The sequence below is a fragment of the Nelumbo lutea genome, chromosome 6 (assembly GCF_056320005.1).
Source record: "Nelumbo lutea isolate HS-2025 chromosome 6, American lotus-T2T, whole genome shotgun sequence".
Lineage (NCBI taxonomy): Eukaryota > Viridiplantae > Streptophyta > Magnoliopsida > Proteales > Nelumbonaceae > Nelumbo > Nelumbo lutea.
In genome coordinates, this window is record NC_142689.1 from 990,327 (window position 1) to 1,017,578 (window position 27,252).

A 27,252-nucleotide genomic window follows, 5' to 3' on the forward strand; every position below is an offset into this window, starting at 1 on the left:
TTCATCCAATAGTGCACTTATGGTATATTAACTTTTACCAAATTTCCCATTCCAGTTACATTTAGTGTCGGTAGCAGAAAATGGCAAAGTCCAAAATGAACCCCAGATCAATCAAAGATTAAAGTGACTGACAGGCTGCAGAAAATGCAACAACGTTCCATCCCCTCTCACTACTGTTAGTTACATGATACATGACCCCATTTACCCTCAAATTACGCCAATAAACATAATGACTTTGTACCTAAACTGACATCATACTTCCTTCAAAGTTCAAGTCAAGGTTGGAGCAGAGGCAAGGCCATCACAACGCCAAAGATGGACACCAACAATAGCAACATCCAGAAGGGAAATTTATCTGAACCCTTCTTGTTGTTTCTTATGTCATTTAGGGTTTCTCCTCTATTTTGGTCCTCTGGTCCTGTGTCATTTCCAGGTGTTTCATGCAAGAAATTTGGGCCTTCTTCTCGGGGTGAAATAGAAGACGACTGCTTCAAAACAGACTGTTCAGCATGTTGTTGCTCATTGTACTTCTCTACATACTCTGGGAACATCTTTCTGAAAATCGGACTGCAATTCAAGGAAAGAGATCCCACTTAGAATCTGATAGAGGACATCAGCATTCCCTACAATTCAACTATACAAGACTCCCGACCCACCCACCCACCTGGACATATATCCATTTTAGAGTTTTTAATAAATTACAAAGAAACGAGAAAAAACCACATAAAAATTAGAAAGAAAAGGGTCTATTGTAGACCCCTTTCCATGCCAACTCACAATTCGAATGGGGTCCTATTTTTTGGGCCAGGCCTCACAAATACTGCTAGAATTGAAACATATCAATTATCAAGTAATGTGCTGAATCCAAATTAACCATTTTCATTTGAATAGAGAATTATGACCAATAATATATGCACGACAAACTGTAGACCACCCCCTCAAGGTCTATCTAATGGAGACTGAGTTTACGTTTGGATAAGCTTCGAGATTTGTATTTTTAGAGCGCCCCAATTTTGGGCTTTGTTTTTTGAGGCTTAAAAGTGTTTTGACTATATTTTTAAAAGAAACATTTACCAAACGCTTACAACACATTTTGTCACATTTTTGTTTACCACAGCCCAAAGCTCAAAAGCAGAAGCTTATCCAAACATAAGCTAAGATTCTTATTGCTTCAATATTAGATAGAATTTCCCTGAAAGAAATCAAATCATGATAGTATTGCAAATTAAGATTATTTCTGCTTCATTTATAATTTTTCAAAAATTAAAAACGGATAGAAACATGATTTTACCTCATTTTAATCCATATTAAATAAAATAGAGTTTATGACTTCTACATTAGAAGCATAAGATGGCATAATCAGGTTCAACTTGGAAGTCAATTAAACTATGTGCAATAGCTTTTTAACTCATATGAAAATATAATCAAGTTTGACTTGGAAATGAATTATCCCACATAGAATGGCTCTCAGATAACCTAAATAAATCATATTCTAGTAAGGGTTTTAAATTAGGAGCCCATTGACAAAATTAAAAGAAATAAAGGAATGAGAAAGTAGAAAACCAGGTCATGATTGAATTGATTCGAAACACATGAATTATATAAATTGTAAGATTTACAAAATTGAACCATACGATTCAAATAGTAATTTTAGGATTCTTTTGTACTGATGATGACATCATCAGAAATTGGAACCTGTGTGGAATGGAGCCCTCCACCTTCCCCATACACAACTAAATGTTGATAGGTGCAGTATAGGCAACCCAGGGATTTCAGGTGTATGGTCAGAAACTGTGACGGAAACATACTTCTCATGTACTCAAGTCCTATCAACGTTGGGAACTCAACCAGGGCAGAGCTGACTGCTATCTTGTTGGGGTTAAGAAAGGCATAATGACTTAAGCATAGGAACCTCATAGTTGAAGGGCAATTCTTGGGTGGCTACAGGATGGATGGGCAGAAATCAGGAGAGTTCTTGGAAGTAAAGATCTGCACTTAGAGAGGTTAAAGATTTAATGATGGAATTGGGAGCAAGTATCAAGTGAGACCTTGATTTGCAAAGCCAATCTGATGGGCTGTCAAAACAGAAGGTGGTAAAAGATCAGATGTTTTGGGGATAACCTTCCAAGAGGAGCTTGTAATAGTTTGCTATGTACATACATACTTTATTCAACTTTAATAAAAATCTTTTAACAGTTACTTATAAAAAAATAGTAATTTTAGGATAAGATTCAAATTGAAACAATTCATGATTCAAATTATGAATATATCACTTTAACAGCTATGGTCTACATGGGGGTAACCTGTGCATTGTAGGCTGAAGACGCATGCACACACACACACACACACACACACACACACACACACACACACACACAGAGCACTTACCTCTTACAATTAAAAGCAAGAGAAGCCTTTGCCAACCGTTGTTTTTCAGCAACAGTAGTTGAAACACTGCCAGTGGTGGGACTGTTATCCATCTACAACAAGAAGAGAATCCCTTCATCATCATCCATGCCTTGTCTCAAATAGGGGTGCAACTTGGGCGGGACCAACCCGAGCCCAAACCAGTCCAACCCAGAATTTTACACGGGTTGGGATTGGATTTTCGGTCCTCAGGCTGGGCTCGGGCCCAAGAAGTCGGGTTTTTTTATTTTCGGGCCGGGCTTGGTCCTAGCCCTTAGGTAGCCCGAGCCCAGTCCAATTATATACATTTATACATATATGTGTATATATGTAAATGTTGCATACATATTTACATATATATACATACATATTTGTACACTAGTAATTAAGCACGTGCATTGCACATGAGAATTTTTTATATTATTTACTTCAATTTTAGACATATCATAGTTAAGATAAAAATTGAAAATTAACAAAATTAACAATATGATTAAAAATAAACTCAAATGCTTATAGCAAATGTGTACGTGCATTGCATGTGGAAATTTTAAATTACAATAACAATTATTATTAAACTTTGTATTCCATTTTGTCATAAATAAAAATAATTTTTAACAATAATTTTTATTTATTATGATGAATATATGACATTATAAATGTTTTCAAATGCAACAAAGTTCTATACTTTTTCATTGTTTGTTTCTATCTTTTTTAAGTATTTATTATTCAATTATGACATCATGATTTTTTTTTTTGAAAAGTTGGATCATTAACCCACCATCTAGATAAGAAAATAGCTTAGCTTTCGGATCAGTTTTAAATTATATATTATCTACATAATATAAATAATTTTTACTTATCACACTTAATTTTTGTTTGATATAATTAATATATAATTTTTTATATATTCTTTTTTTTTAATTGTACTTTTATTTTTTAAAGATTTATTATTTAACCATCATATCATCGATAAATCCATTTGACCCAAACCACTAACCCACAACCCAAAAAGGAAAATAGTTTGATTTCTATGTTGACACTAAATTTGGTATTACATTTCCCTCATTGATAAAATTATTTCTTATGTATAATACTTATTTTTGTTCAATATAATAAATGTATAATATTAGAGATGTACCCAGTATTTATTTTTATGAATATATAACATTAGATATGTGCCCAAATTTTTTTCTATTTTTGTTATTCTTTAAATTTTTCTATTTAAAAAAATTATTATTTGACTATGACTTCATTTCATTTCTAGGTTGATTTTAAATTTGGGTTTCCATTTTCATCATTAATAAACTTACATTTTATATGTATTTTTATTTGGTATAATGAATATACAATACTAGAGATATGTAAAACATTTTTTATTTTTTGTATTATATATTTTATCTATTTTAATTTTTTATTATGACATTATGACATTATTTATTAACCCATTTGGTTGAATTGCTTACCCACCATTGTGAGGGAAGAAAATAGTTTTGTTTTCAAATTATTTTTTAAAATATTTATTTTTATACCATTAAAATTAACTTTGTGGGTTTAATGAGAGAATATACCTTAGTATGAGATTAAATGAGAGAGAATGGAAAAATAGTTTTATTTCTAATTGGTTTCAAATTTTACATTCCATTTCCATCATTAATGAAAACATTTCTTATTTATCATACTTATTATTGTTTAATATGCCAAATATATGATGTTAAAAATGTTCCCATTTTTTTAATTTCTATATATTTTTGCATTTTATCTATTTTGATTTTTATTATTTAATTGTGGCAACATGTATTGACCCATTTGACCTAACGGTTTAATTTCTTACCACCACTTAGATGAAAACACTATTTTTTCAAGTAGATTTTAAAAGTATGTTTTTATGTTATTGGAATTATTAATTTATTATGCATGGATTTAATTAATAGAATTTAATGATGAAAATAAACAAAATGCCTTAAATATATGATTCAATGAAGACGAATGCAAATTAATACCTTAGTTGTTGGATTTAATGAGAGGAAATCGAATGCATTGAATATCTTATAATTGTCTCTTCTCAACTCATTTAATATATATACTCTTTTGCCCTCATTTTTTATCAATAAATGTAAATATGGAAGGGTAAATTTTGTCTTAAAAAAAATCCAGAAATATTCCTAAGGCTATTCGTGCTTTTTAAAGTAGTATAAATATAACATTTGTATAATAGATATTTTACATACATACATAAATATATGTATATATATTTGCATAAATACATTTATATATGTATATTTTAGAGTGGGTTCATTGGCCAACCCGAGCCTGGCCTGGGCCCAAGCCCAACCCGAGTGCATCAAACTACAAGGTGGGCTGGGCTCAGGTTGGGAAAATCAGGCTTGACCTCGGCCTCGGGCCTTAAGCCCAAATTTTAGTTTTGGGCCTGGGTTGACCATAAACCCGGCCCAACACACCCGACTTTCATCCCTAATCTCAAATAAATGGGGTCGGTTGCATGAATCCTGTTTCACCAATTCAATTTGAAGCCATACGCACTGTTAAATTATTAGTGCTTAAATCATTTCTTACTACTTCTACCCATGTCCTTTTTGCTCTACCCCTAACCCTTCTAGCCCCTCAAACTTGTAACAAATCACTTCTTCTAACTGATGTTGTTGATGGTCTTTTTTGCACACAACCAAACCATCATAGTCTACATTCTCCATTTTATGACCCATTGGGGCTACTCCTAGGTTCCTACGGATGACTTCATTCTTAATCCCTTTCTAGTTTTTCCTCTCATCCATAGAATTCGCATTTCGGCCACAATGAAACCTTTGACAAGTTTATTTTGGGCCTTACAACTGTTTTATAGAATTTTCCTTTTTAATCTAAGTGGTATTCGCCTATCACATAAAAGTTCAGATCCACCATTCCATTTTGCCCACCCTGCTCTAATTCTTTGGGTGAAATCCTCCTCAATTTCTCCCTTGTTATGAATTATTGAACCAAGGTACTGGAAATGGTCATATTGAGTTATCTCTTGGTCTCCAATCCTAATTCTTAAATGTGTCCTGATTTACACTCCTATAAGTACTAAATTTACGTGCCATATACTCTGTTTTAGTCTTATTTTAAAACCTCTTGTAAATTTAGTACATGACATGAAGCAAGAAGATAGGAGTGTATATCAAGATATTCAAATACAACCCTTTCACTTTGTGTTGGTCCTTATGGCATGCATGAAACAAGAAGATATTTGAATCAAGAATCCCTCCAATGGGGACTGTTAGTGGCAAAGTTGAGAGAACTCTGATTCAGTGGTCCCTTATTTTGAAGCAGTTCAGAGGTATCAGCTAAGCTCTATCTGAGAGCAGATGGAGCAAAAAATCCTTTTGCGGTGAAAATCTCCTTAATTTGCAACAAAATCCTTTTACCATCTATGAAAAAGAAAGTGGCATACATGCATTTATTCATTACTTGGTCTTTTTTCTATTTTACAATTTTCATTTTGTCAACTAATATCATTTGGTCACATGAAAAACATTGATAGGAGAAATGAGGATTAACTTGGTGCAAGTAGAAGGATATAAAAGGGATACCTAAGACCAAAAGGATGTCAACTGAAGTAGCAAAAAATCACCTAAGGTCTTATTGTTTAACAGAAGATATGGTTCTTGAGTGAAATCCTAGAAGAGGATTCATGTAACTGACCTTATATTGTTTGGGTTGAGGTTTTTTTAGTTTAATTCAAATCAATATATCGAAGAAAATATACAACATGCATGAAATTCAAAATTTCAAAACAATTTTAAAGGCTGGACCAACCTAGCTGACTTCTAAATTTTAATGAATGGCCATAAGAACAGATAAAAGCATTTCCTTCATTAGAAAATAGAAATTCTTTTGACAACTATCAAAAAAAAATCTTTTGACTATACTTGAAGCCGGGCCAACCATGTTTATCAGCATAGTTCTAGACTTCTAGGTCAATCAGCAAGCTTATCAAAACATGTTCCATCTAATTTCTAGTTCTACATGATTGCCAGCACAATTAATGTGTAAGGTCCATGATGAGAAAAAGTATGAAACATGGATCTATGCCAATCACTAAAAAGGGGAATTAGTAAAAGTTAAAAAGTTGCAATGGAACTCACCATGAATGACAAAAGTCCTGTAAGTATACTGCATCCACAACCCAATAAAATCAATGACAGAATATGAAAAATAATTAGAATGTTGAAAATCATAATAATTGAGTTTCATTAATTGATAAGAACTCATTGATGGCAAAGGATAAACTGTATAGAAGGATGCTAGACTAGAAGAAAATAGTGTCCTCGAAGAAAGAAAAAGAAATTACTACCATAGATCCACGGGGATTATTAATTAAAACAGAATAGCTTGACCTTACCTCGAGACAGACCACATTGGATTCCAACTTTCTGGATGAACTGAAAGAAGATATAAATGCATCCCAGATCAGTTAAGAAATGGATCACTCTGAAACAATAAATTGCTAATAGAATGCTTAAGAAAAAATAAATTGATAAATAAACTTACAGTCACTCATGGATAAGCATATTTTCTTTTGTGTAATAAACCGTCCATTGGGAGTAATCATGCTAACCAGAGAAGAACAATTTTTTGTGAGAAGGGAAGTCAAGTCATTATCTTAAGAGTCAGAACACCATAACTGAAAGCAACAGACTATCAGTCGGGGATATTAGTACCTAATACTGGGAGGCTTGAATGGATACTCCGGAGGAAACTTGATTTTCCCATAGTAATATCCACCTTACCATAACAAGTGGAATTAAACGTTTAGGAGGGCAAAGGAACACCATCAATAAGCATCAGAAATGGGCCAGGAGGGCCATAAATGTTTACATATCTTCAGTGCCTTCTAATACCAACAGATGAGATCACATACCTGCAAATGGCGTTCCATCACTCCCCTCAAGCACATAATCTAAAATGAAAGAGAAAAGGAAATTAAAAGATGATTGTTGTCCCAATATGAAACTACATGAACAAACAACAAATTGACAACAGTAGAAATATGTAGGAGGTAAGCAGGAAAAAAATTATATATGGGGAAAATATTATCCCAACTTTCCTAGAAAAGTGTAACACTTGTGATTTGCTTCAAAGAAAAAGACTTAATTGGTGTTTACCCCTGAACTAGTGCATCTTTGTAAAGCTAATGTGAGAGTTGCTATCACTTATTAATCTCCTGCCCTTCTGTTTCAATGATTTCAGATTGGTTTCTCTCTATTTGGTTGCAGATGGACTCCCCTGGCCAAATGTACAAAGCTTATTTGCTTCCATTTCTGTTAGATGGAAGAAAATGGGTAGAATCTTGTGGAGATGCACAAGAGCTGCTGTTTTCTGGACAGTCTGGGAAGGAACCAAAGGATTTTCTCTGAAAAGGAAAGAAGTAGGGATGCTATCATTTAAACCCAGTGATTTAAAAGGCGTGCCCTAGGCACATTTTGGGGTATGCGCCTCGCCCAGGTCCTAGGCACACCCCTTTCAAAAGGCCATGTGCCTGATGCACCTTGCGCCTCAGCCCAGGCGTGCACCTTTTTAAAATTGTGTGCTTTTTGTTCTTTTTTTGAGAACTTTCATTGCCTTTTAAGAAGATATTTTATGCAGTGAATGAATGAACAACATTAGCAAATGGGGGAATTCAAAATGGCTTATAAGTTTGCTTTTATTTTATATTTCCATTTGAATACGCTTTGCATGTTATGTTTATGTATTTTAATTTTAGATAATATGTTTTTTAAAGCATTTATTTTAAAATTTATGTTTATTTTTTTATTAACATTATGTTTAACATTTTTTGGCTTTTTTTTTAATTCTGACTTTTTTGGATTTTTTCGCTTTCTTTTTTTTTTGTAATTTTGCGCCTTGATTAAAAAGGAGCACGCCTCAGGCACAAATTAGCTCTCATGCTTTTAAAACACTGTTTAAACCATAACCATTAGGGTGTTTCATTGGGTGAAAGTCTTTGAAGCTCTTTGAAGGTAAATCTGCAGATCTGTTCAAGAATTGGAAGGAAGTGGATAATTCAGCACCTCTGAAAACTGTGACCTGTCCACTAAGGTCGCCACTGAATGATGGTTTCACTATGTTGAATTTTGAAGGAAGCAGTGAAGGCAACCTGAGCCCTTCAGATATAGAAGTGTTTAGGGATGGGGAATGGAAAGTTATTGCTCTATTTTCAGGCCCTATTGGTATAGCGATTCACTAAGAGCTGAGGTCATGGAGGTTATAGAAGGGATAAAAAGAGCAAAGGAGTTAAATATCAGAAAACTGATTGTGGAAGGTGACTCAATGCTGATCATTGGCTGGCTACAAAATGAAGAGATGGAATTTGGAAATTTGCCAACGAAAAAAAGAGGTTTAAGTGGTTGACCCAGGACTTGGAGATAATGTTACAGTGGATTAAGAGAAGTGCAAATTATTTTGTGGATACACTTGCAAAACAAGGGATGGGAAGGGGCAGTTTATTTTGGGCCATGCTGTAATTTGATTTTGTACTCGGGGAAGGTTAAGAGATTTCACCCCTCCTCTTGCTTCCTTGTATCTGTTTCTTATTTTATTAATAAAAGTCTGTTTTATATATATATATATATATATATATATATATATATATATATATATTATCCCAACATCCTTCAGACCTTCACTTCAAGTGTTCCAACTAGCTGAACCATCTTGCTGCCAAAAGAAACCACATCTTGTCTGGGTCACAATAAACATCTCATAGATAGAAGTATGGACCAACAGGTACTCAATCTCTAGCTAGGTTGGCAGAGTTGCATGACATGTTTATATATATATATATATATATATATTATCCCAACATCCTTCAGACCTTCACTTCAAGTGTTCCAACTAGCTGAACCATCTTGCTGCCAAAAGAAACCACATCTTGTCTGGGTCACAATAAACATCTCATAGATAGAAGTATGGACCAACAGGTACTCAATCTCTAGCTAGGTTCGCAGAGTTGCATGACATGTTTATTTATTTATTTATCTCTGGGTCACAATAACCACTGATTCAGTGAGGCATTTGACACCTAAGAACCAAGTCAACTTTTTGCCTGCTTTCCAATCAATGTTAGACCAAATGAATTTGTACTGTATACAACCATCTATCATTCCTTAGGCTGACTCTCTTTCTTCCTCTCAGAAAACTCTATAATGATACAATCTACATCAATGGAGAATTCAATACTACTACTAGCATTCCTCAACTAAAACTTTCCTTTCTGACCATCCACTACCAACACACAAACATCACTAGGAACAGCAACTTGTTGATGGATACATTAAGAGTTCTTTTAATATTTGGAGAAACAGTAACTATTTGTATTTGAGTTCCTGCACCAGTAATTTAATTTTTGGTCAATTTGAGTTTTTTGTTGGTAATTTTTAACCTTTATTAGATATAGAAAAAGAACAGATTACATAATAGCATGCCAAGCATCCCTCTTTTTTAGGCCTTGTATCTGCTATCTAACCCTTCCTTTTAACTGTTGACGTTACATGCTCCAATAATTATCCCAAAATATCCATCCCTATATACTCCTTGATCAGCCATGGAATTGCTGATCAATGAACCAAGAGAAGTTGGCATCAGCTGCTCTGGTATTGCTGCAATCCTTGACTGTTATTCTTTAACCAGTGCACAACCACTCTAAAATGTTACTCCTAATTTTATCAATGTCTTAGAATCATCTTGTAGGGCCAAACTAGTTTAAAGAGAAACATTTGTGGTATGGAAGCATGCCCCAACTCTCTCACTCTCTCTCAAGTGGAAGTGGGGTATCTTCTTCGGCCCCTTCCTTCAAGTGTTTTAAACCAACTAATTTGAGAACTTAGACAGATTGTAACCCAACTGAATTTTTACTATCTAGCCAGGTTAGCATGCATATATGGTTAGTGGGTTCTTCAGATGTTAAGGATACTCTTATGCAGCTACCCCACAAAATAAAGGACAGTTATTACATAAGTTGTATGTGGCGTTCCTTTTTTCTTCATTTTTTTTCTGAGAAAAGGTAAGGTAAATTTTATGATAGAAGAGCAAAGCCCACATTACGAGAGAGCATTCCCGACCACAGGACTGTGGTATTCAAACACCCTACAGACACCAAAGAAACAACATTCCCCACAGCAAACCGGACCAGGATATCAACTATATATTTATTTAAGAATAATCTTGTGTTTCCTTCAGACAAAATTGTTCCTAGATCAGCCTTCCAAAAACATTTGTCATCACTGCCTAATCCCAGCAATACCCAAGATGACAACAAATCATGCATTGAGGCAGGTATAACCAAGCAAAGGTTTGCAATTTCCTGTTACATTCCTTTTATCTTCATTACACAGTCCAAAGGTTAAAGCACCTGGTTACAGTTTTGCATGGACTCAGACAAGAATCAGAATCTGAAACATGTCTGGGTCCAACTCAGCAAGTCCAAAAAAGTGGGATCTATGAACATGCCTCAGATAAATAACTAAATAACTAAATTACAATTTAAAATGGACAATTTCCTTAAAATAGCCAGAAGCTTTGTACGAGAAATAATTGTAAATTAAAACCAAATTAAAATTGGTATGCATGGATAAATGGATTCATGGAATATAAACTTTAAGGAATAGGAAACAACCATCAGATAAACCGTTTTTCCAGGTTGATTTTCTTGTAAGAAGTCTACTCTCTACCATTGCGGGACTATTTATTGACTATGCCAGATCTGGTGTGGGCTGTTAATAACACAACAGTGTGCTTGGATGGTTGGACCACTAAATGATGTGTCTTGGATTGGACAACTATGAAGAAAAACTGACAAAACACATTTAGGATATTGGAGTGTCATATTGGTGTGGATGGCCCCCTTTTTACTATAAATATCTTGAGCACATATAAAATGAATCCCACATAAGAGATTAACTTGGAAAAATATGTATAGGGATGGATGGTTAAATGGTGTTGCTGGTCATGACAATAACCAACCTTATCATGGGAATAGACAACATGCCAAAGGTACATAATCTGTTGCATAGAGGCATCTGTCAGTGAGAATCAGAAATTTGGCAAGTCAACACAGTAGACTTTGGTAAACCCACCTGATTTGTAAAATAACCAAGTCAGACATGTACTTTGGCACAATGTTGTAAAACATAGAAGCATGAGAAGAGGTGTTCCACTAGCTGGAGGTGTGAGGTGTAGTTCAGAACACGAGGTCTAAGCCTCCTGAGCACAAAAGAGGTGTTCTTTTCTTTTCTTTCTTTCATTCTTGAGGCATGGATGAGGCCACACCAGAGGCATCTGGGTCATGCAAAATGCATCTGAGGCATATGCCTCAGGCATCCACACCTCTGGGTGTACAACTCATACTTTTTTAAACATTGCTTTGTGAGCCATATACTACTTAACTCATCCTTTCCAAAAATGTGATTTCCATTCAAAATTTCTTCATTATCTAGACACCCTTCTCTTTCTATGAAATTGTACCTACTATCAAATTCCTATTCTACTTGAGCAATCTCTTCTGATTGTATTGTTGGATCCTGGTGATCCTCTTATCAAATCCAGAGTCACCTTCACAACAAGATAGGAACCTGGTCAACAGCAAACCCTGCCAGATATTATAGCAGCAAGATCTGGGCCAATCAATTCCTTACATGGATCAGCTGGTTTTTAAGCATTGCTTTATTCTCTATTCATCTTTATTTTGGATCTGAACCTCTTTCTCTCATAATTTGGATCCACGAGTTTCCTTCTTTACCCATTACATACAGCCCTAGTAGGACTTTCTCTTCATTCACTGTCAACATGAGAGGATGATATTAAAATCGGCTAATTGCAGAGCGCAGAGCACAGAACACTACCAAGCCTATATGGGAAGGTGATGTCACTATAGTATACACATACCCCCAACCCCTCTGGTTCCTCAATTCAGCTAGCATATCTGCAATAGTAAACTTCAACACACTAGAAATCCATCTCATTTGAGCATCATAGATGCCAATACTTTTTTGATCATGTTGAGAAGATGAGCCAAATGCCAGGCCCACATCCAACTCTATGGCACCAATTGATTGCATTCCTTGAGTTGCTTCAATGGACAGGGGTGAAAACTGGATACTTCTTAGCTGATTGAGCATAAAGCACTTATATTTAACACCCTTAATTCCATTTATGCTGAATCTGTATCCCCAATTGGCTCGGTAAAGACTCAATGACCCAATAAATGCTGCAATTTACCATGGAGAAGAACCAATTAGTTCCCCATTGCCCAGGATTTTCATAGAGCTGCCATCAAAACGAAATTTGACAGCACCAGGACTGGTAGAGGTAAAAAGGCCCGATGAAGAGAGTCATCATAAGATGATCGGAAGGTCCCTCATGAAATCCTAAAGAGAGATCCTTTTAAGCCCCTTAGAAGCACTTGTCAAGAGCTAATAATTGATAGAACATGGCCCTTCAGAACCTTCTTTTTATAGGTAAGGAATCCATTAACTATCAAATAAAAGAAGGCAACATAAGAGAGGGAAAAAAGGAAACACAAAGAAATAATAGAGAAAACAAAAACATAAAAATGGGGGGTGGGGGCGAAATCCAGACTAATGATCATGAACCACCCACCCGCGCCCGCCCAAAAAAAAGGGAAAAAAAAAGAAAAAAAAAAAAAACTCAGCTGGCCAGCTCATAATCAATCTCAAGCTACACCATCATCATTCAGACATAAGAAAATGACAGAAATTAAAAAGGTAGCGAAAATTGCAATACAAAAAAGAATCCCAGCCTTACCCCCCCCCCCAAAGAAAAAATTAAAATTGAAACTTTCACAGGTTAGATTCTTTACAGTCACATCCTCCTTTTCCCCTTGCCCTTCTTGAACCATCTCCACTCTTTCCCTCACCACCTGTGCCCCATTTTTCCTTCAATGCACTTATGCCCCCTCCTCCAAAGCCTGCATACTCTTTCCTTTCGGAAACTTTCACATCCAAATCACAATGCTCCACCCCAAGATTCAGACTCCTCAGCTGCCCCCATCTCTCCTCTAAGCATCTAAAGCATGCTTACACATAACCATTCCCCACCCTAAAAAAAGGAAAAAGGAAAAAAAAAAGAAAAAGAAAAAACAATATCGTTGCTCAGTTCAACCATTTCTCCCTCCCTTTCTTTAATACAAATACTCACCTTTCAAAAAAATTATTAAAAAAAAATCCTTGGGGGTGTTTCTGCTAGAACCACCACAATGTGGTGAATAACCTTAATGAAGGGACAAAACCAGTAAGGTTTTGAAACAATAAACAAACTGTATGAAAAGGCTACAGAATAAAGGAAGGGCAGATGGCACCACTGGTACAGAGTTCCCATTTAATGGTGGCACATATATGTTGGAAGAGTTGGAACAAGCCTTATATTTGAAAGGTGATCAGTGTGAATGTCTAGTTACTGGGTATTGCTTGGAGTTTCCTGTCTGCATTAGTTCCTTTTCAAATGGAAATAGAGCTTGTTGATTGAATTTTGACACTGCCTCTTTACAGATGGAAACAGATAATTACTAATGGGCATTCTTCCACAATAACAGAACAATTCATAAAGTATCCTTGACTTTCCCTTTCATCCTAGGTTCTGCATAAGTAGTATACAGTGAAGGGTCAGCTAGAAAAAACATTAATTCATGAGAAAACCAAGTATTTGACATGATTAAAAAAAATTATAAAATCAAACTATGCCAAATAAAATGAGTGCAGAGAGAAGAAATTTTACTTACGCCACTCAAGGATATCATTTGGTGAAGGACGAGCCATAACATGGGAAACCGGCTCCTACAAGTTCATACTGACAGAAGTTAGCCTCTCACAACTACATTAGCAGAGCTAGCTCCGTTTGGTTGGCTAGACGAGCCTCAGCTGAGCTTGGATGGGATAGGTTCTGTTAGATACTACAATATATATGATATATAATAAATATACTCTTAATCTGGGCTTGGTCCTAATATCAAAACATTATGCAAAATAAGAAGAGTTTAACCAAGCCTAAACTGGGAATTAGTTCACTATCCCAAGCTTGGCCAGGCAAAGCTCAGTTCAGATTGGCTTATTTACACCCATGATAACACCTTCTATTGGAGTCCCCCCCCCCAGGTTATAGAAACAATCCAGGAACTTATCTTAATTAAAAAATGGCCCAAAAGAAGAGCTTAGGTTGACCAGGTGGCAAATGGTTTTAAGCTGAAATTTGCCCCATGAATGAGGGTAGAAAGAAAAACATGTCAAACCCTTTTGATCCCCCAACCACATTGTCATGTGAAAAATTCCTCCACCATTTATGCAAGCTCCTTCGCTAAAGGATCAGATCAACAAACCCATTCCCTATATAAATGTACTTCATGTGTATCTTGGGAATATCACATGCACTTGCTGAATCTCAAAGTTGAATAAGGTATCAAATTAACAAAGTATTCATCGTGCCACAAATTAGAGATAAGCATATAAATTGATGTCAAACATGAAAAGGAGGCTGAAAAGGGACAACCATGCAGTTACACCAAGTTTATATGGGGTTTTTTCTTCTCTTTGTTCAGATGTCATATGTAACAGCCAATCAAAGGCATCCATGCATGATCTTTTCTTTATGGCCAAGTTTCAAGGAGCAAGAAAGATAAGATTTTTGGGAGCTGTGTTCCATTTGCAGTCTGTTGGAGCATTTGAAAGTAAAGACATAAAGGAATATTTTAAGGAACTCAAAAGAGGCATGAAAGAATGTGTTCGGAACCAGGAAAATTGGTTCTGTATTGGATTCTAGTGCAACTAGAATTTGCAAATGCACAAGAAGTTGTGCTCACTTCATTCTTTTGATCTTCTCTTTGTTTGGGTGTAGGTGGAATCCCCCAACTGATGCGCAAAGCTTGTTTGATCCTTCCTTCTTTGGTGGGAAAAAGAAAAGAGGAAGGAGTATGTGGAGATGCACAAGGGCTTTCAATTTGTTAGATTATTTGGGAAAAAAGGAACATCTCTGTTCCTAATTGGTCTCCTCCAGAAAGAGGATTTGTTAGGCTTAATTTTGATTGTAGCAGCTTGGGTAACCTGGGATTGTCAAGAATTGGAGGAGTGTTTAGGGATGAAGAGGGAAAAATACAGGCTTTTTATTTATTTATTTATTTATTTTGAAGGGCTACACGACGGGGGGTAGCCCATCCCCCAACCCAGGTGCAGGTGGGATTCGATCCCAAGTCTCCACTACGATCAGCAGGAGACCTTACCGACCAGCTGGTTGGCACCTTGCAAAATACAGGCTTTTTATTCTGGCCCGATAGGAGCAAGTGATTCCTTGAGAGCTGAAATTTTGGCACTAATTGAAGTGGTAAAGAGGGCAAGATCTTTAAACATTGGAAAATTAATTATTGAAGGGGATTCCAAATTGGTTGTGGATGGCTGTTAAGTGAGGAGGCAAATCTGAGGAGTTTTAGCAATGAAAGGAAGAAATTCAAATGGTTCACACAAAATATGAAGTGAGAGTTCAATGGGTCAAACGAAGTGCAAATTCTTTTGCAGATACGACTGCTAAACGAGGGGCAGAAAGAGATCAGTTGTTTTGGGCTCAGTTGTAAAAAAGTTTTGTTGGGTTGGGGAGAGATGAGAAGGTTTATCTCTCTCTGCATTTGTTTCTTCATTGTACTCTTGTAATCTGTTTCAATTTTTAACGAGTTTTCAGTTACTAATAAAAAACAGATAAAATAAAAAGAAATTGGAGACTGTGTAAACAATTTTTCAATGAAATGGAAAAAATGAATCAACCTTGCTAAGGAGTTGCAACAAAGGAAGGGAATAAGAACCCTGGTGAATGATCAACAAGGAAATATTATCAGCCTTCTGGAAAGTTTCACAGTGCAAACTGGAGCATAGGTAGCTTAATATGCACTTATTTTTCCTTCTTTCCTTCTTTTTTTTTTTTTTCAAGCGGTAAGACGTGGAATTTTGTACTAAAAGGAGGGAGAGATTCCGTCAACATAATATGTAGATACAAGAATGATCATGTACATTGATTACAAGTATTATATATTCATAAAAAGTCTTTATATTTCAAAACCCTTCTCCCAAAGGATTCTCTGCTATTGATTGCTGAAAGCAAAATTTAGGAGATAGATGTTTCATAAAAAATTACAAGATAAACCAAGAACTTGCATTTGCCAGTTCTTTCATTCTGGCAAAAAATTGGGTGCCATCAAAGCAAGATTAAAGATTTGGAAATTGGAAAAAAATATGAGTTTAGACACTGAAAAGAAAGCTCTCTTGAGTACCATAAAGGAAATTGATTCAGCAGAAGAGTTGGGTCCTATATCAAAGGAGCATAGATTAAAAAGATCTCAGGCAAAGCTGAAGTATGATAAATTGGCAGTGTCGAAAGAAATTAAATGGAGACAAAGAGCTAAAGTGGCTTGGCTTAAAGAGGGGGACAGGAATACACACTTCTTTCACAAAATGGCAAATGCAAGAGCTAGAGCCTTCGTAATTAACAGGTTGGAGGGAGAAGACAAAGTGGGTGTCTCTGAGGCAGATATGAAGTTAGTGGCAACCAGCTTTTGTAAAAAGTTGTATAAGGAGTCCTAGTTCTTCAGAGCTTTTCCTAGGTCCCTTCCTTTTAAATAGTTGAGTGAGGTGCAGTCTTCTCTTATTGAAAGATCTTTCACGGAGGAGGAAATAAAAGCAGCAATCAAGTTGTTGGCTGATGAGAAATCTCCAGGACCTGATGGTCTTACAAACCTTTTCAATATTAAATGTTGGGATGTTGTGAGATAGGATATTCTGAATGTCTTCCAGGACTTCTATGAGAGAGGTTCCTTGTAGAGGAGCTTGAACACTACCTTCATAACTCTCATTCCGAAGATTGAACGTGCAATGAACATTAAAGATTTCAGGCCAATTAGTCTTCTGCATAGCTTCTACAAAATCTTAGCTAAAGTTCTTGCTGAGAGAATGAAAGGGGATCTAGGTAGTGTCATCTCCAATAACCAAAGTGCCTTTATTCCGGGTAGACAGATGCTGGACTATGTACTTATTGCTAATGAGCTTATACATTAAGAAAAAAGAAGGTTCCCCCGGGCGGATTTGCAAACTTGATATTGAAAAGGCTTATGATCATGTCAATTGGAGATGTGTTGATCTTGTGTTATAGCATATGAATTTTGGGTAAAAATGGAGGAACTGGGTTAAAGTTTGTATCACCTCTCCAAAATTTTCAGTTTTGGTTAATAGACAGTCCGCAGGCTTCTTTGATAGTTTCAGGGGTCTCAGACAGGGTGATCCCCTGTCTCCCCTACTCTTTATATGTGTAATGGAGATCCTCACTTTGTTCTATACAAAGGCTGCTAATTCCGGTGAGTGGGAAGGCTTTGCAATTTCTCCGACGGGTGAGAAGGTGAACATTCACCAATTTGCAGATGATACGTTATGCTTTGTGGATGCCTCCCCCTCCCAGGTGGAATTAGTTCTTGGGATCTTATCTTGGTTTGAGGTGATTTCTAGCCTTAAAGTCAATTGGAATAAGAGTCAAATAATTCCAGTGGGTCAGGTTTCCAATTTAGCAGATTGTGCAGGCATTTTGGCTTGTCAGATTGAATCCCTCCCAGTCAAATATTTGGGTCTCCCTCTGAGGGTGAGTTGTGGTTTATCTTCGATTTGGGGCCCAGTAATTGAGAGAATGGAGAGAAAAGTAGTTTCTTGAAAGGCAAAATACCTTTCTTTTGGGGGTAGGGTGACTTTGATTAAGAGTACATTTTCCAATTTACCCACCTGTTTCCTTTCTTTTCTCTATTCCAAACAAAGTTGCAAGCCAGCTTGAAAAACTTCAAAGGAATTTTCTTTGGAGGGGGATGGGAAGAGGAGAAAAAAGTGCATTTGGTAAGTTGGGAGTAAGTCTACCTCCCTAAAGATGAAGGGGGGTTGGGCATAAGGAAGTTGGAATCTTTTAATTCTGCCCTCCTCTGCAAGTGAATTTGGAGATTTGCAGCAGAAAATGATGCCTGGTGGAGATCTCTCATTGCTAGTAAATATGGTGTGGAATGGGGTAATTGGAGAATGAGGGACCCTCCTCCCAATTGGGGAAACTCTTTGTGGAAAGGGATAATGAAAATTTTCTCAGCTCTTGCTGTTGGGGTCTCAATTAAAGTTGGCAATGGTATTAGGACCAAGTTTTGGAAGGACTCTTGGTTTTCGGATGGCCCCCTTGCTGATTCCTTTCCTCTCCTCTTCTAGTGCGCTTCAAATCAAGAAGCTTCAATTGCAGAGTGTTGTAGTGTATCTGGTGGTTCAGTTCTTTGGTCTCCTTCATTTAGAAGGAACCTTTTCGACTGGGAGGTGGATGAGGTTTTGAATCTGTTGACCTGTCTTCAGAATCAAGAGTTGGATTTCAGCTCAGAGGATAAGTGGCAGTGGAAGTGGAACTCAGATGGTGTGTTCTCTGTCAAGTCTCTGACTTCTAACCTCTGTAGAAGGGGTGTTTCTGATTTCCTGTCATCAGGTGTGGAATCCCACCAGCCCAACTAAATCTAACTTCCTAGTTTGAACTATGGCTCTAAATAAATGCCTTACTAGAGCTAACCTTATGAGAAGGAGCATTCAGCTTTTGGACCTGTCATGCAGCTTGTGTGGGAGTAGTGCTGAATCCACTGATCATTTGTGCATTCACTGCCCGTTTTCTTCTCAGCTGTGGAATCATTTCTTCAGCTCTATGAACTTAAGTTGGGCCATGCCAAGTTCGGTTAAGGAGCTGTTGTGTTGTTGGAAGTTCTTGGGGTTGAGCAAGAAAAATAAATTGTTTGGAAGACTATTCCTAATGCTGTGTTATGGTCCATCTGGTCTAAGAGGAATAGAAGGATACTCTGTACCAAGGCTTTAAGTCCGGAAGAGCTAATTCAGAAAGCAGTGGGCAAATTGGTTTCTTGGGTGTCTTTGTCTGGGGATTTCAGAAATTGTAATGTGTCTGCTGTTTTTCTTTCTAGTTCTTGGTGGAATGTGTAACTGCTGATTAGATCAGTCGGCCTTTCTAGGAATGATCTCAGCCTGCCTTGTGTATCTCGTCTCAATAAATATTACTTTACCTTTTTCCAAAAAAAAAAGTAAATTTACAAAAAACAGATAGATAAATGAATACATATGCAGACAGGCATACTTTGCAGAGTGCTCTATATTCCTTCTGAAGACGCTTTACACAGGACTTATCTGCCATTATATAACAGCTTCAGAATGACACCAAGGTTAAGAGATCCAGATTTCTAAATGGTTCCTTTGGTTCTTCCACCAACAAAGCTTTAATTTGTCAAACTGATGAACATAAGAAGAATAATTAGATTACTCATTGCACAGTAACAAATTCATTAAATGTATAAAACAGAAAATCTCATAACAAATACAGAATACTTTCAAATAATAAGCACAGTAATCTTCAATTAGGGGAAATGGAGCATATATTGTTTGGCCCCAGTAACCCCAACATCAGGGTGTTACACCCTTGATGGAGCAAGGACATGATTGGAAGACATAGAATTGTTATTTACTGGAACATATGACAACGAATTTACAGAATTTGGAATAAAAATTGACACCAAATGACCAAATATGGATATCAAACAAAAATGGGGATACAGCTACCTATTTCCTAAGGAACCCAGACTATCCCAATTAATATTCTTATATCATATTTTTTATATCTAATTGCTTAAGCTGTGCCATTTCTCAATATTCATATCCTGCAAAATTCAGTTGAACTTTAAACATGTATAGATTTGATTATGATAAGGGTGGTTCATTGGGCTTCAATCAAAGAGGAAGTCAAATGAGCTCCCATGGATTCTTAATTGAGAGGATGGTCCAGTATTGCCAGCTTAATACATTAAAGGTCCCAAACAATCCGATCCTGTGTACTAGTAGAAGATTGAAAGCATAAATTCAACTTTAATGGTTGCAGCCTAAGAAACCCAGGTCAGTGGGTATTAGAGGGGTCTAAGGTAAACACAAAGTATCGATACTCTCAAAACAGAAATTTTAACTTACCGAGAGTTTTTATCAATCAATACTCTTTTTTCTTTTATTTTTAATTTAACATTTCAACAGTGGATATGTTAATCCAGGATTTAACATACAAAACAATCAGAATTAACAAAATCTTATTCATTAGCATTTCACTGACCATGAAAATCGATACATATTGATTCTTTGAACCTTGGGTGTAAGAGATGACAATGAACCATTATTCTAAGTTTCTCAGCCCCTGTTGGAACTGGAAACTCTTTGAGAGCTGAGATACTAGCTCTCCTTCAAGGTCATAGATCATCATCCGCTTTCAATCTTTCAAATTTGACAGTAGAAGATGACTTCCAAGTGGTGGTCTCATAACTCTTTTTAATATTTTTAAGTCATGGGGCTCTAGAATCTGATTAGAAAAGTAAAGTTTTTGAACCAACATGAATTGCTTGTTCAAGTGAACCCCTAGATCTATTAATAACCTTGCTGATGCATTAGTGAAAGCTGGGATGCAAAAGATGTTTTGGTTTGGGGGAATTGAGGTCCAAGGATTGACCTGTAACAAAATGTGTTTATACTTTATACTGGTGGTCTTATGGGCTTGAGGCATCAATACTCATTTCTACTTCATTGAAAACGAGGTCTCTACTTTTCCATTATCAATGAATTAGTTATCAGTTATCGACTACAGTAAACAGTATTATACTATTTTAATATTCTAAAACCTTTAATTCTAAGTATACCCTGAAGTGCCCATGTTGTATCTGGTGTCATATCAGATACATATCATTCCTGACAGTGGAACCAATATGCTAGTGTAATAAGATGAATAAGTACAGAGAGCATAGCTAAGCTGAGATCAGCAGCAACTCCAAAAGACACATTCCCAAACACAGGAATGAGAAAGTCTAAATCTCCCCAGGGTAGGTCCTAAATATAACTTTTTCCTATCAAGTATTAACTCTGCTAGCAAGAGAGTTAGTGGACCTTTGTATCCATCTAAATGAGATGTTCATGGTGGATGACAAAGGCCTCATTTCTTTAAATAGGGATTGTGATAAGGGATGCAAAGGGTGTGGTACCATTAAGCTATTCAAACCTGTTTTCAGTAATTCAGTAAGGACAGAAATGCTTGCCCCATTTAAAGGGCTGAGTCCGGCTTGATCTTACAACTACTTGAACCTAATAGTGGAAGGTGACTACCAGGCGGTTTTCTCTTGGTTCCATTCCTCAGAAGGTCCTTGGGTTTTGAGGCATTTGATTGGAGAGGCTAATATATCCAAGGCGTGGTATTTCATGTTGATACCTAGAGGCTACATCTGCAAATAGTCTTGCTGACTCTCCATCTAGCAATAGAAGGGGGTTGGATCAAAGCCGGTTTAGGGAGTTACAGGTCAGGGTTCTAATTTGTAACTTATGAACAACAAAATCTGTACTTTTTTTTCCTTTTCGTATTTTAGGACAGCTCCTTCCATCCCCTTAGATACAATTCTAAGCCCCTATAGGAAGGCAGCAAGTTCACCCTTCATTGAGTTTACTACACCAACTAGTCCGCCATAGCTTAATAGAGTTGTGCTTGTATGATCTATGAAAATAGCACCAATAATTTATAATCGTGGGTTCCCTAGGATCAGCAAGTGGATGAATTCAACTTTCAGTTCCCAATAAGCCTCCCAACTAGCCTTCATATCATAGTAAAGATATTCTCCCTGAGATTGAGAGAAGTCCTGGAATTTGTGGCTTCCCTTTCTCAAGGGTCTTCTTTAGAGGGAGATAAAAATATAAAATCAGGACAAATTTTAGTAGGTAATGACGTTGAGAATGACGTTAAGGTGTCAAGATGGAAGGTTTTTATTTTCAAACATAATTTGGAGAAAGCAACATGATCATGTTGATCACGAGGTGTGACCACCCTTGAAAGTATAAGAAAGTGTAAGAAGCCAACAATGCACTAGAAACAAAGCATTACAAGGTTGCTTAGTACAAATGTTCCCTCGATACCCCTGGTTTAGCAAGATAATCAACCATAGCATTTGCTGACCTGCTCACCCAATGTGATCTAACAATCATGTTATTTGTTAACCAGATTGCCTTCTTTAGGAAATCCCTATAGCACAAAATGACTAAGCTCGGGCCTGTTAACCAACATACAACAACCTTAGAATCTCCTTCAATTAGAAGATTCTCAACTCCTATTTGATTTGCTATCTGAATACCCCAACAGAGAACAAGTGGAAAGAATCCAAAGTTCTCAGCCAGTGAATTGCCCTTGTTAAGATACACTCCTTGACAAGTAAGAGACTTCGTTCCTTTTCTTGAAAGATTCTTGCATTCCTTTCTTCCCAAATTGTTCAAAGTGCAGCAGCTCTAATACATTTCCACATAATCCCCCCTCTTTCAGTGGGCCACACAAAAAAAAAAATTAAAGAAGAAAAATTGGAGATAAAACAGCTTATCTCCAAAATAAAACATTACAATTGAGCCCAAAAACATTTGATTTCTCCCAGCCCCTAGTCTTGCCAAAGCATCAGCCATGCTGTTAGCCAATCTTTGAACCCATTGAATTCTTACATCCACACCCCTAAATTATCCATTTAATCTTCTTTAACTCGTTTTTATACACCCATAAATTATTCCCTTTGTCTTGCAGCCAATTAACCACCAATTGGGAATTCCCTTCAATAATCAGCTTGTGTACATCTAGCTCCTTTGCTTTGATAACCCCTTCCACAGCTGCCATTACTTCAGTGTTCAGAGAATCCCCAATGCCAATTGGACCAAAGTAAATTGCCACCACCTGACCTAACTCATTTCTGAACAAACCTCTCACACCTAAGGGGCCTAGATTCCCTCTGTTATTGCCATCAAAATCTGGTTTACATACTTCTCGGTGGTGTCAAAGCCAAACTAATCCGGAATTTTAATGATGAATTAGCCACTTCCTATAGAAATCATCCACCGAGAAATCTGAAACAGATTTAGAGACTTTAGCCAATAAACAACTCTGATGGTGATGCATTCTACCAAGGCTTCCTTACTCCTTTCTTTTTCAAGGAAGATTCTTGCATTTCTCTCTTCCCAAAGCGTCCATGTTTTTTTATCAATAACTGATATTTCATTGATGGAGAAAAAGGAGTAAGTACAATTAAGGAATACAAACAAAAAGAGATAAACCCTCTTATCTCTCCCAAAAGAACTCTTTCTTCTTTTTATGGTTGTGCCCAAAGTAGTTGATCCCTTCCCACATTTTTTTCTTTGAATTGTAAGGTAAACTAATTCATTAAAAAACCATAAAACCAAAAAACAATAGAACCCCCATACAAAAAGAATCTGTACTAAAGGAAACCCGATATACCCAATACATCCAACCCCAAACCAAAAAGAAAACTATAAGCTCCTTACAAAGAGGAAATCTTGATCAAAAAAAGAACATTTGAGTCTATTTTTTAATAGTGGGTGATTAGCCAACCAGGAACACACCATTCCCAAATCCTTTTATAAACCTCTTCTTTTGTACTGTCTCCCTTCAAAAATTCTACTATTTCTTTCACACCACACTGCCTAGAAAACTGTTGTGAGGAGGATGCTCCAAATTACTTTTCCAACACTGCTTAAGCCTCTTAAGAACCAAGTCCCTATGAATCCCTTCACATCATCCAGGGTGCACATTTTAACACCGAACAATTCCAACAGTCTTACCCAAACCCAGTAAGCAAAGTGACAGTGTAACAACAAATGGCTAGAGGATTTCACACTTCCATTACACAATGTGCAAGCCATATCCACCACCTCTACTAAGTTAAACCTAGTTAGGATCTTGTCCAACACCACAGACCATACAAAAAGAGAAAAAAAAAAAAACAACTAGTTTAGATGGTATAGTCCTGATCAAAATCTATCACTTGGAAAGGAAGAGGTATCCTCCCTTAACAAGCTGTTAAAAAAGGATTTCACAGAGAAGGTATTACTCAAAGAGCCATTTCGTTTTGTCCTCCCCTACACTAGATGTTCTTTGAGTCATACAGAATCTGTAGAAAACCGAACAAAGAAGCCACCTCCCAGTCATTTAAATTGAGGGTTCCAAATACAATGCCCATTTTGCCTCTCCAAACAATCAGCCACTGTTACATCCTTATTTACAACAATCTCGAACAGATCAGGAAACAAAACCTTTACTGAGTCATCCCTACACAAGTAGTCCTTCCAAAAAAGCACCCTATAACCATTACCCACTCCTTATTTGGACAAAGCATCAGCTACTGAATTTGCACATCTTTTAACCCATTGCAACCTCACTTCCATATCTTGTGCCAGCCATCTGAACTTCTTTCTTTCATTGTTGTAGTTCCACATCTTTTAACCCAAAGCATCCAAATTATTGCCGCTCTTATGCTTCTCCGCGTGACTCTACCTCTCTTATTAGGTCAAGCAAAGGAGGAGGGAGCAAAGAGGCCTAACATATTGGAAAGAGGGGTCCACCTCCAACCAAACAAAGCAATAAAGCAATCCCAAATACCAATAGCAAAAGGGCAGGAGATTAGTAGGTGAAAGCGGGATTCACCATTTGTCTTGTAAAGAACACACCAATAGGGAGAAGCAAGTGTGAGATCTTCCTTTTTGTAGTAAGTCACATGTGTTAATCTTCCCATGGTAGACCTCCTAATTGAAAGCTTCAATTCTAGGCAGGATTGGTTTTGCCCGGATCTCTTTCTCAGGAAAGGACTGAAGAAGACCAAAAGGAAACTAGAGCCTTAAAGAACAAAAGACATGAGAAGGAGCCCAAAGGTGCAGGAGTCCAAATTCATCTGTCATGTTTCAAAAGGATCCAAATAGATACCTTCTAGAATGTTTAACAAATCTAACACCAACAGAATCAAAGTCATGAGAAGGAGCCCAAAAGCGCATTAGATATGATGTAGCATCTGAAAATAGAGATGAATTTTGGGAAGGTTTGTGGCGGGTGATAAACTCCTTGTCATAATTTTCTTAGGTTATATTCTTTGTTCCTACATAAGAACCTATTTGGGACCAGATTTCTTTACCTCTGACAGGTATTCATTGGTCTAACTTGCTCAAGGAGGGATCAAAGAATTTGGTCTATTGACCTCTAGGTATATTTTTTTCTGTGCTTTTTTTTCAAAGTCCCTTACCTTTCTTACCCCAACTTCCTCCTTTCCCACTGAGTGTTCTTCCAAAAATTAGAATGTTTTATTAGAAAGCATCAAAGCAGAAAAAATAATAACAACAACAATAAACACCACTAAGGTGCTATATTGGAGACAGGACATTTTATGCCTCTCCCCTCATTTGTGTTTGTGTATCATCTTTTGCTCTTGCCAGTTTGTTGACAATGTGTAAAAACAATTTTTCACTATTTTTGGGTTGTCTTGGAATCTCCATATTGATATTTTAAATCTCTTCTCTTCCCATGCATCCACTTTTCCCACAAAAACAGGAAGGTTGTTTCTCAAATTGAACAAGAGCAACATCCTTGCAGAGCACTTGGTGCAAAAGGAATGCAATTGACTCTATCATAGTGAGATGTGGGAGTGGCTCATTGTGGGGTGGATGATTTATATAGTCTACCTTTATCCTTTGAAGATAGCTAGCAACTACTTCCTAGATATATCCAAAATTTGGAAGGATAAAAATGAATTTGGATGGTTATTATCTAGAATCCTGCCGAATTATTCAGGCACAGCTAGGAAAAGTATTACCTTTTATGGGCTGAACTAACTGCTCTACTTCAATGTCTTAAACTAGCTTATTCATCTTTGGATTGTTATCGTTAGGTTCAGTACCCCCCCCCCCCCGGGATTAATTAGGCTACATCCTTGGTATTCATATTGAAAAATTTTGTCCAGATGAATCCCAAGGTGAGCTAAACCTTTTGCTAACAACCTGGGAGGAGTTAGGTGTATGGAGGGTGCTTCCCTCCCGGGTCAGTGGTTTTTTAGGGTTATATTTTATTTTTGTACGTTTTGTAGATAGTGCAATCCTTTCTTTGGGAGGCATCGCCTAGGGAAGCCAAAATAACTAGTCACTATCCTGCCTCCTCAAATAGACCAGTGAAGAATTGTTGAATTCTAGAGACAGATTACTATACAATCACCTTTCTGCACCATCATCTAGAGAGATATAAACTTGGTATTAAGAAAACCGTAAAACACTTTAAACTTATTCTACACACAGTTCAGACTTCATCCAGCTAGTTGGGATAAAGGTGTTCCCATCTAGAGCATACGACCACACTCCAAAATACAAATTCAAAGACAAGAAACAAAATTAAATGGATACAAGACAAAAATAAATTAAGAAAAACAAAAGGGAAATGCATGAAAAAATATGATCCTTTTAATGACTCTAAACAAAGAATAATCAAATATGAATAGAAACAATTGAAGATTCATTCAAAACCGAGCAGAAACAACAACATGTAAAGATTCAAACAGTTCCATGTAATATAGCAGAAAAAGAACGAAACAGATGGCTCGATTACCTGGAATTAGTCTAGCTCCGCCCTGGGTACAATGACTCGGCAATTCGATTCAAAGAAGAACCAGAAATTATCAGAAGCAGTCAACACCGATGAGCTAGAAAAATCACGAATTATTTCCCTTTCAGATCTCCAATTCGGCCCATCAATTCTCCGACTACCCCGATCGAATTAGGTTTATTATTGGCGTTGCGTTCGCAGAAGGGGAATCCGACCTGAAGGACACTTATAAATTTATTTTCTCTATTTTCTGTTTAATGTTCTTGAAAATGCTCTCCGCACTTGCGGTCAATGAGCGTCCGGGAACAT

General features: G+C 36.7%; 1 protein-coding gene across 3 annotated transcripts; it reads right to left on the reverse strand.

Annotated features, from left to right (window-relative positions):
- LOC148846718 (ubiquitin-conjugating enzyme E2 34-like) lies at positions 1-27,252 on the reverse strand. 3 transcript variants are annotated; one of them, XM_088948035.1, is made up of 10 exons: positions 26,947-27,252; positions 19,597-19,748; positions 14,198-14,252; positions 7,325-7,363; positions 7,125-7,188; positions 6,955-7,016; positions 6,806-6,845; positions 6,549-6,576; positions 2,389-2,480; positions 1-567 (listed from the first exon to the last, which is right to left on the reverse strand). In XM_088948035.1, exons 2-10 carry the CDS (start codon positions 19,651-19,653, stop codon positions 276-278), a joined length of 729 nt encoding a protein of 242 aa, XP_088804161.1. In that variant the 5' UTR covers positions 19,654-19,748; positions 26,947-27,252; the 3' UTR covers positions 1-275. The 3 variants fall into 3 exon arrangements, with proteins under 3 accessions (XP_088804161.1, XP_088804163.1, XP_088804164.1); XM_088948037.1 differs by having other exon boundaries at positions 14,198-14,336; positions 26,947-27,235; XM_088948038.1 differs by having other exon boundaries at positions 14,198-14,341; positions 26,947-27,167.

Coding starts and splice junctions, on each gene's coding strand:
- LOC148846718 (XM_088948035.1), bottom strand. CDS start 19,653: ATGGCAGATAAGTCCTGTGTAAAGCGTCTTCAGAAGGAATATAGAGCA. Junction 14,253..19,596: donor AATATAGAGCACTCTGCAAA/GTATGCCTGTCT, acceptor ATGAACTTGTAG/GAGCCGGTTTCCCATGTTAT. Junction 2,481..6,548: donor CAGGACTTTTGTCATTCATG/GTGAGTTCCATT, acceptor TTCTTGTTGTAG/ATGGATAACAGTCCCACCAC.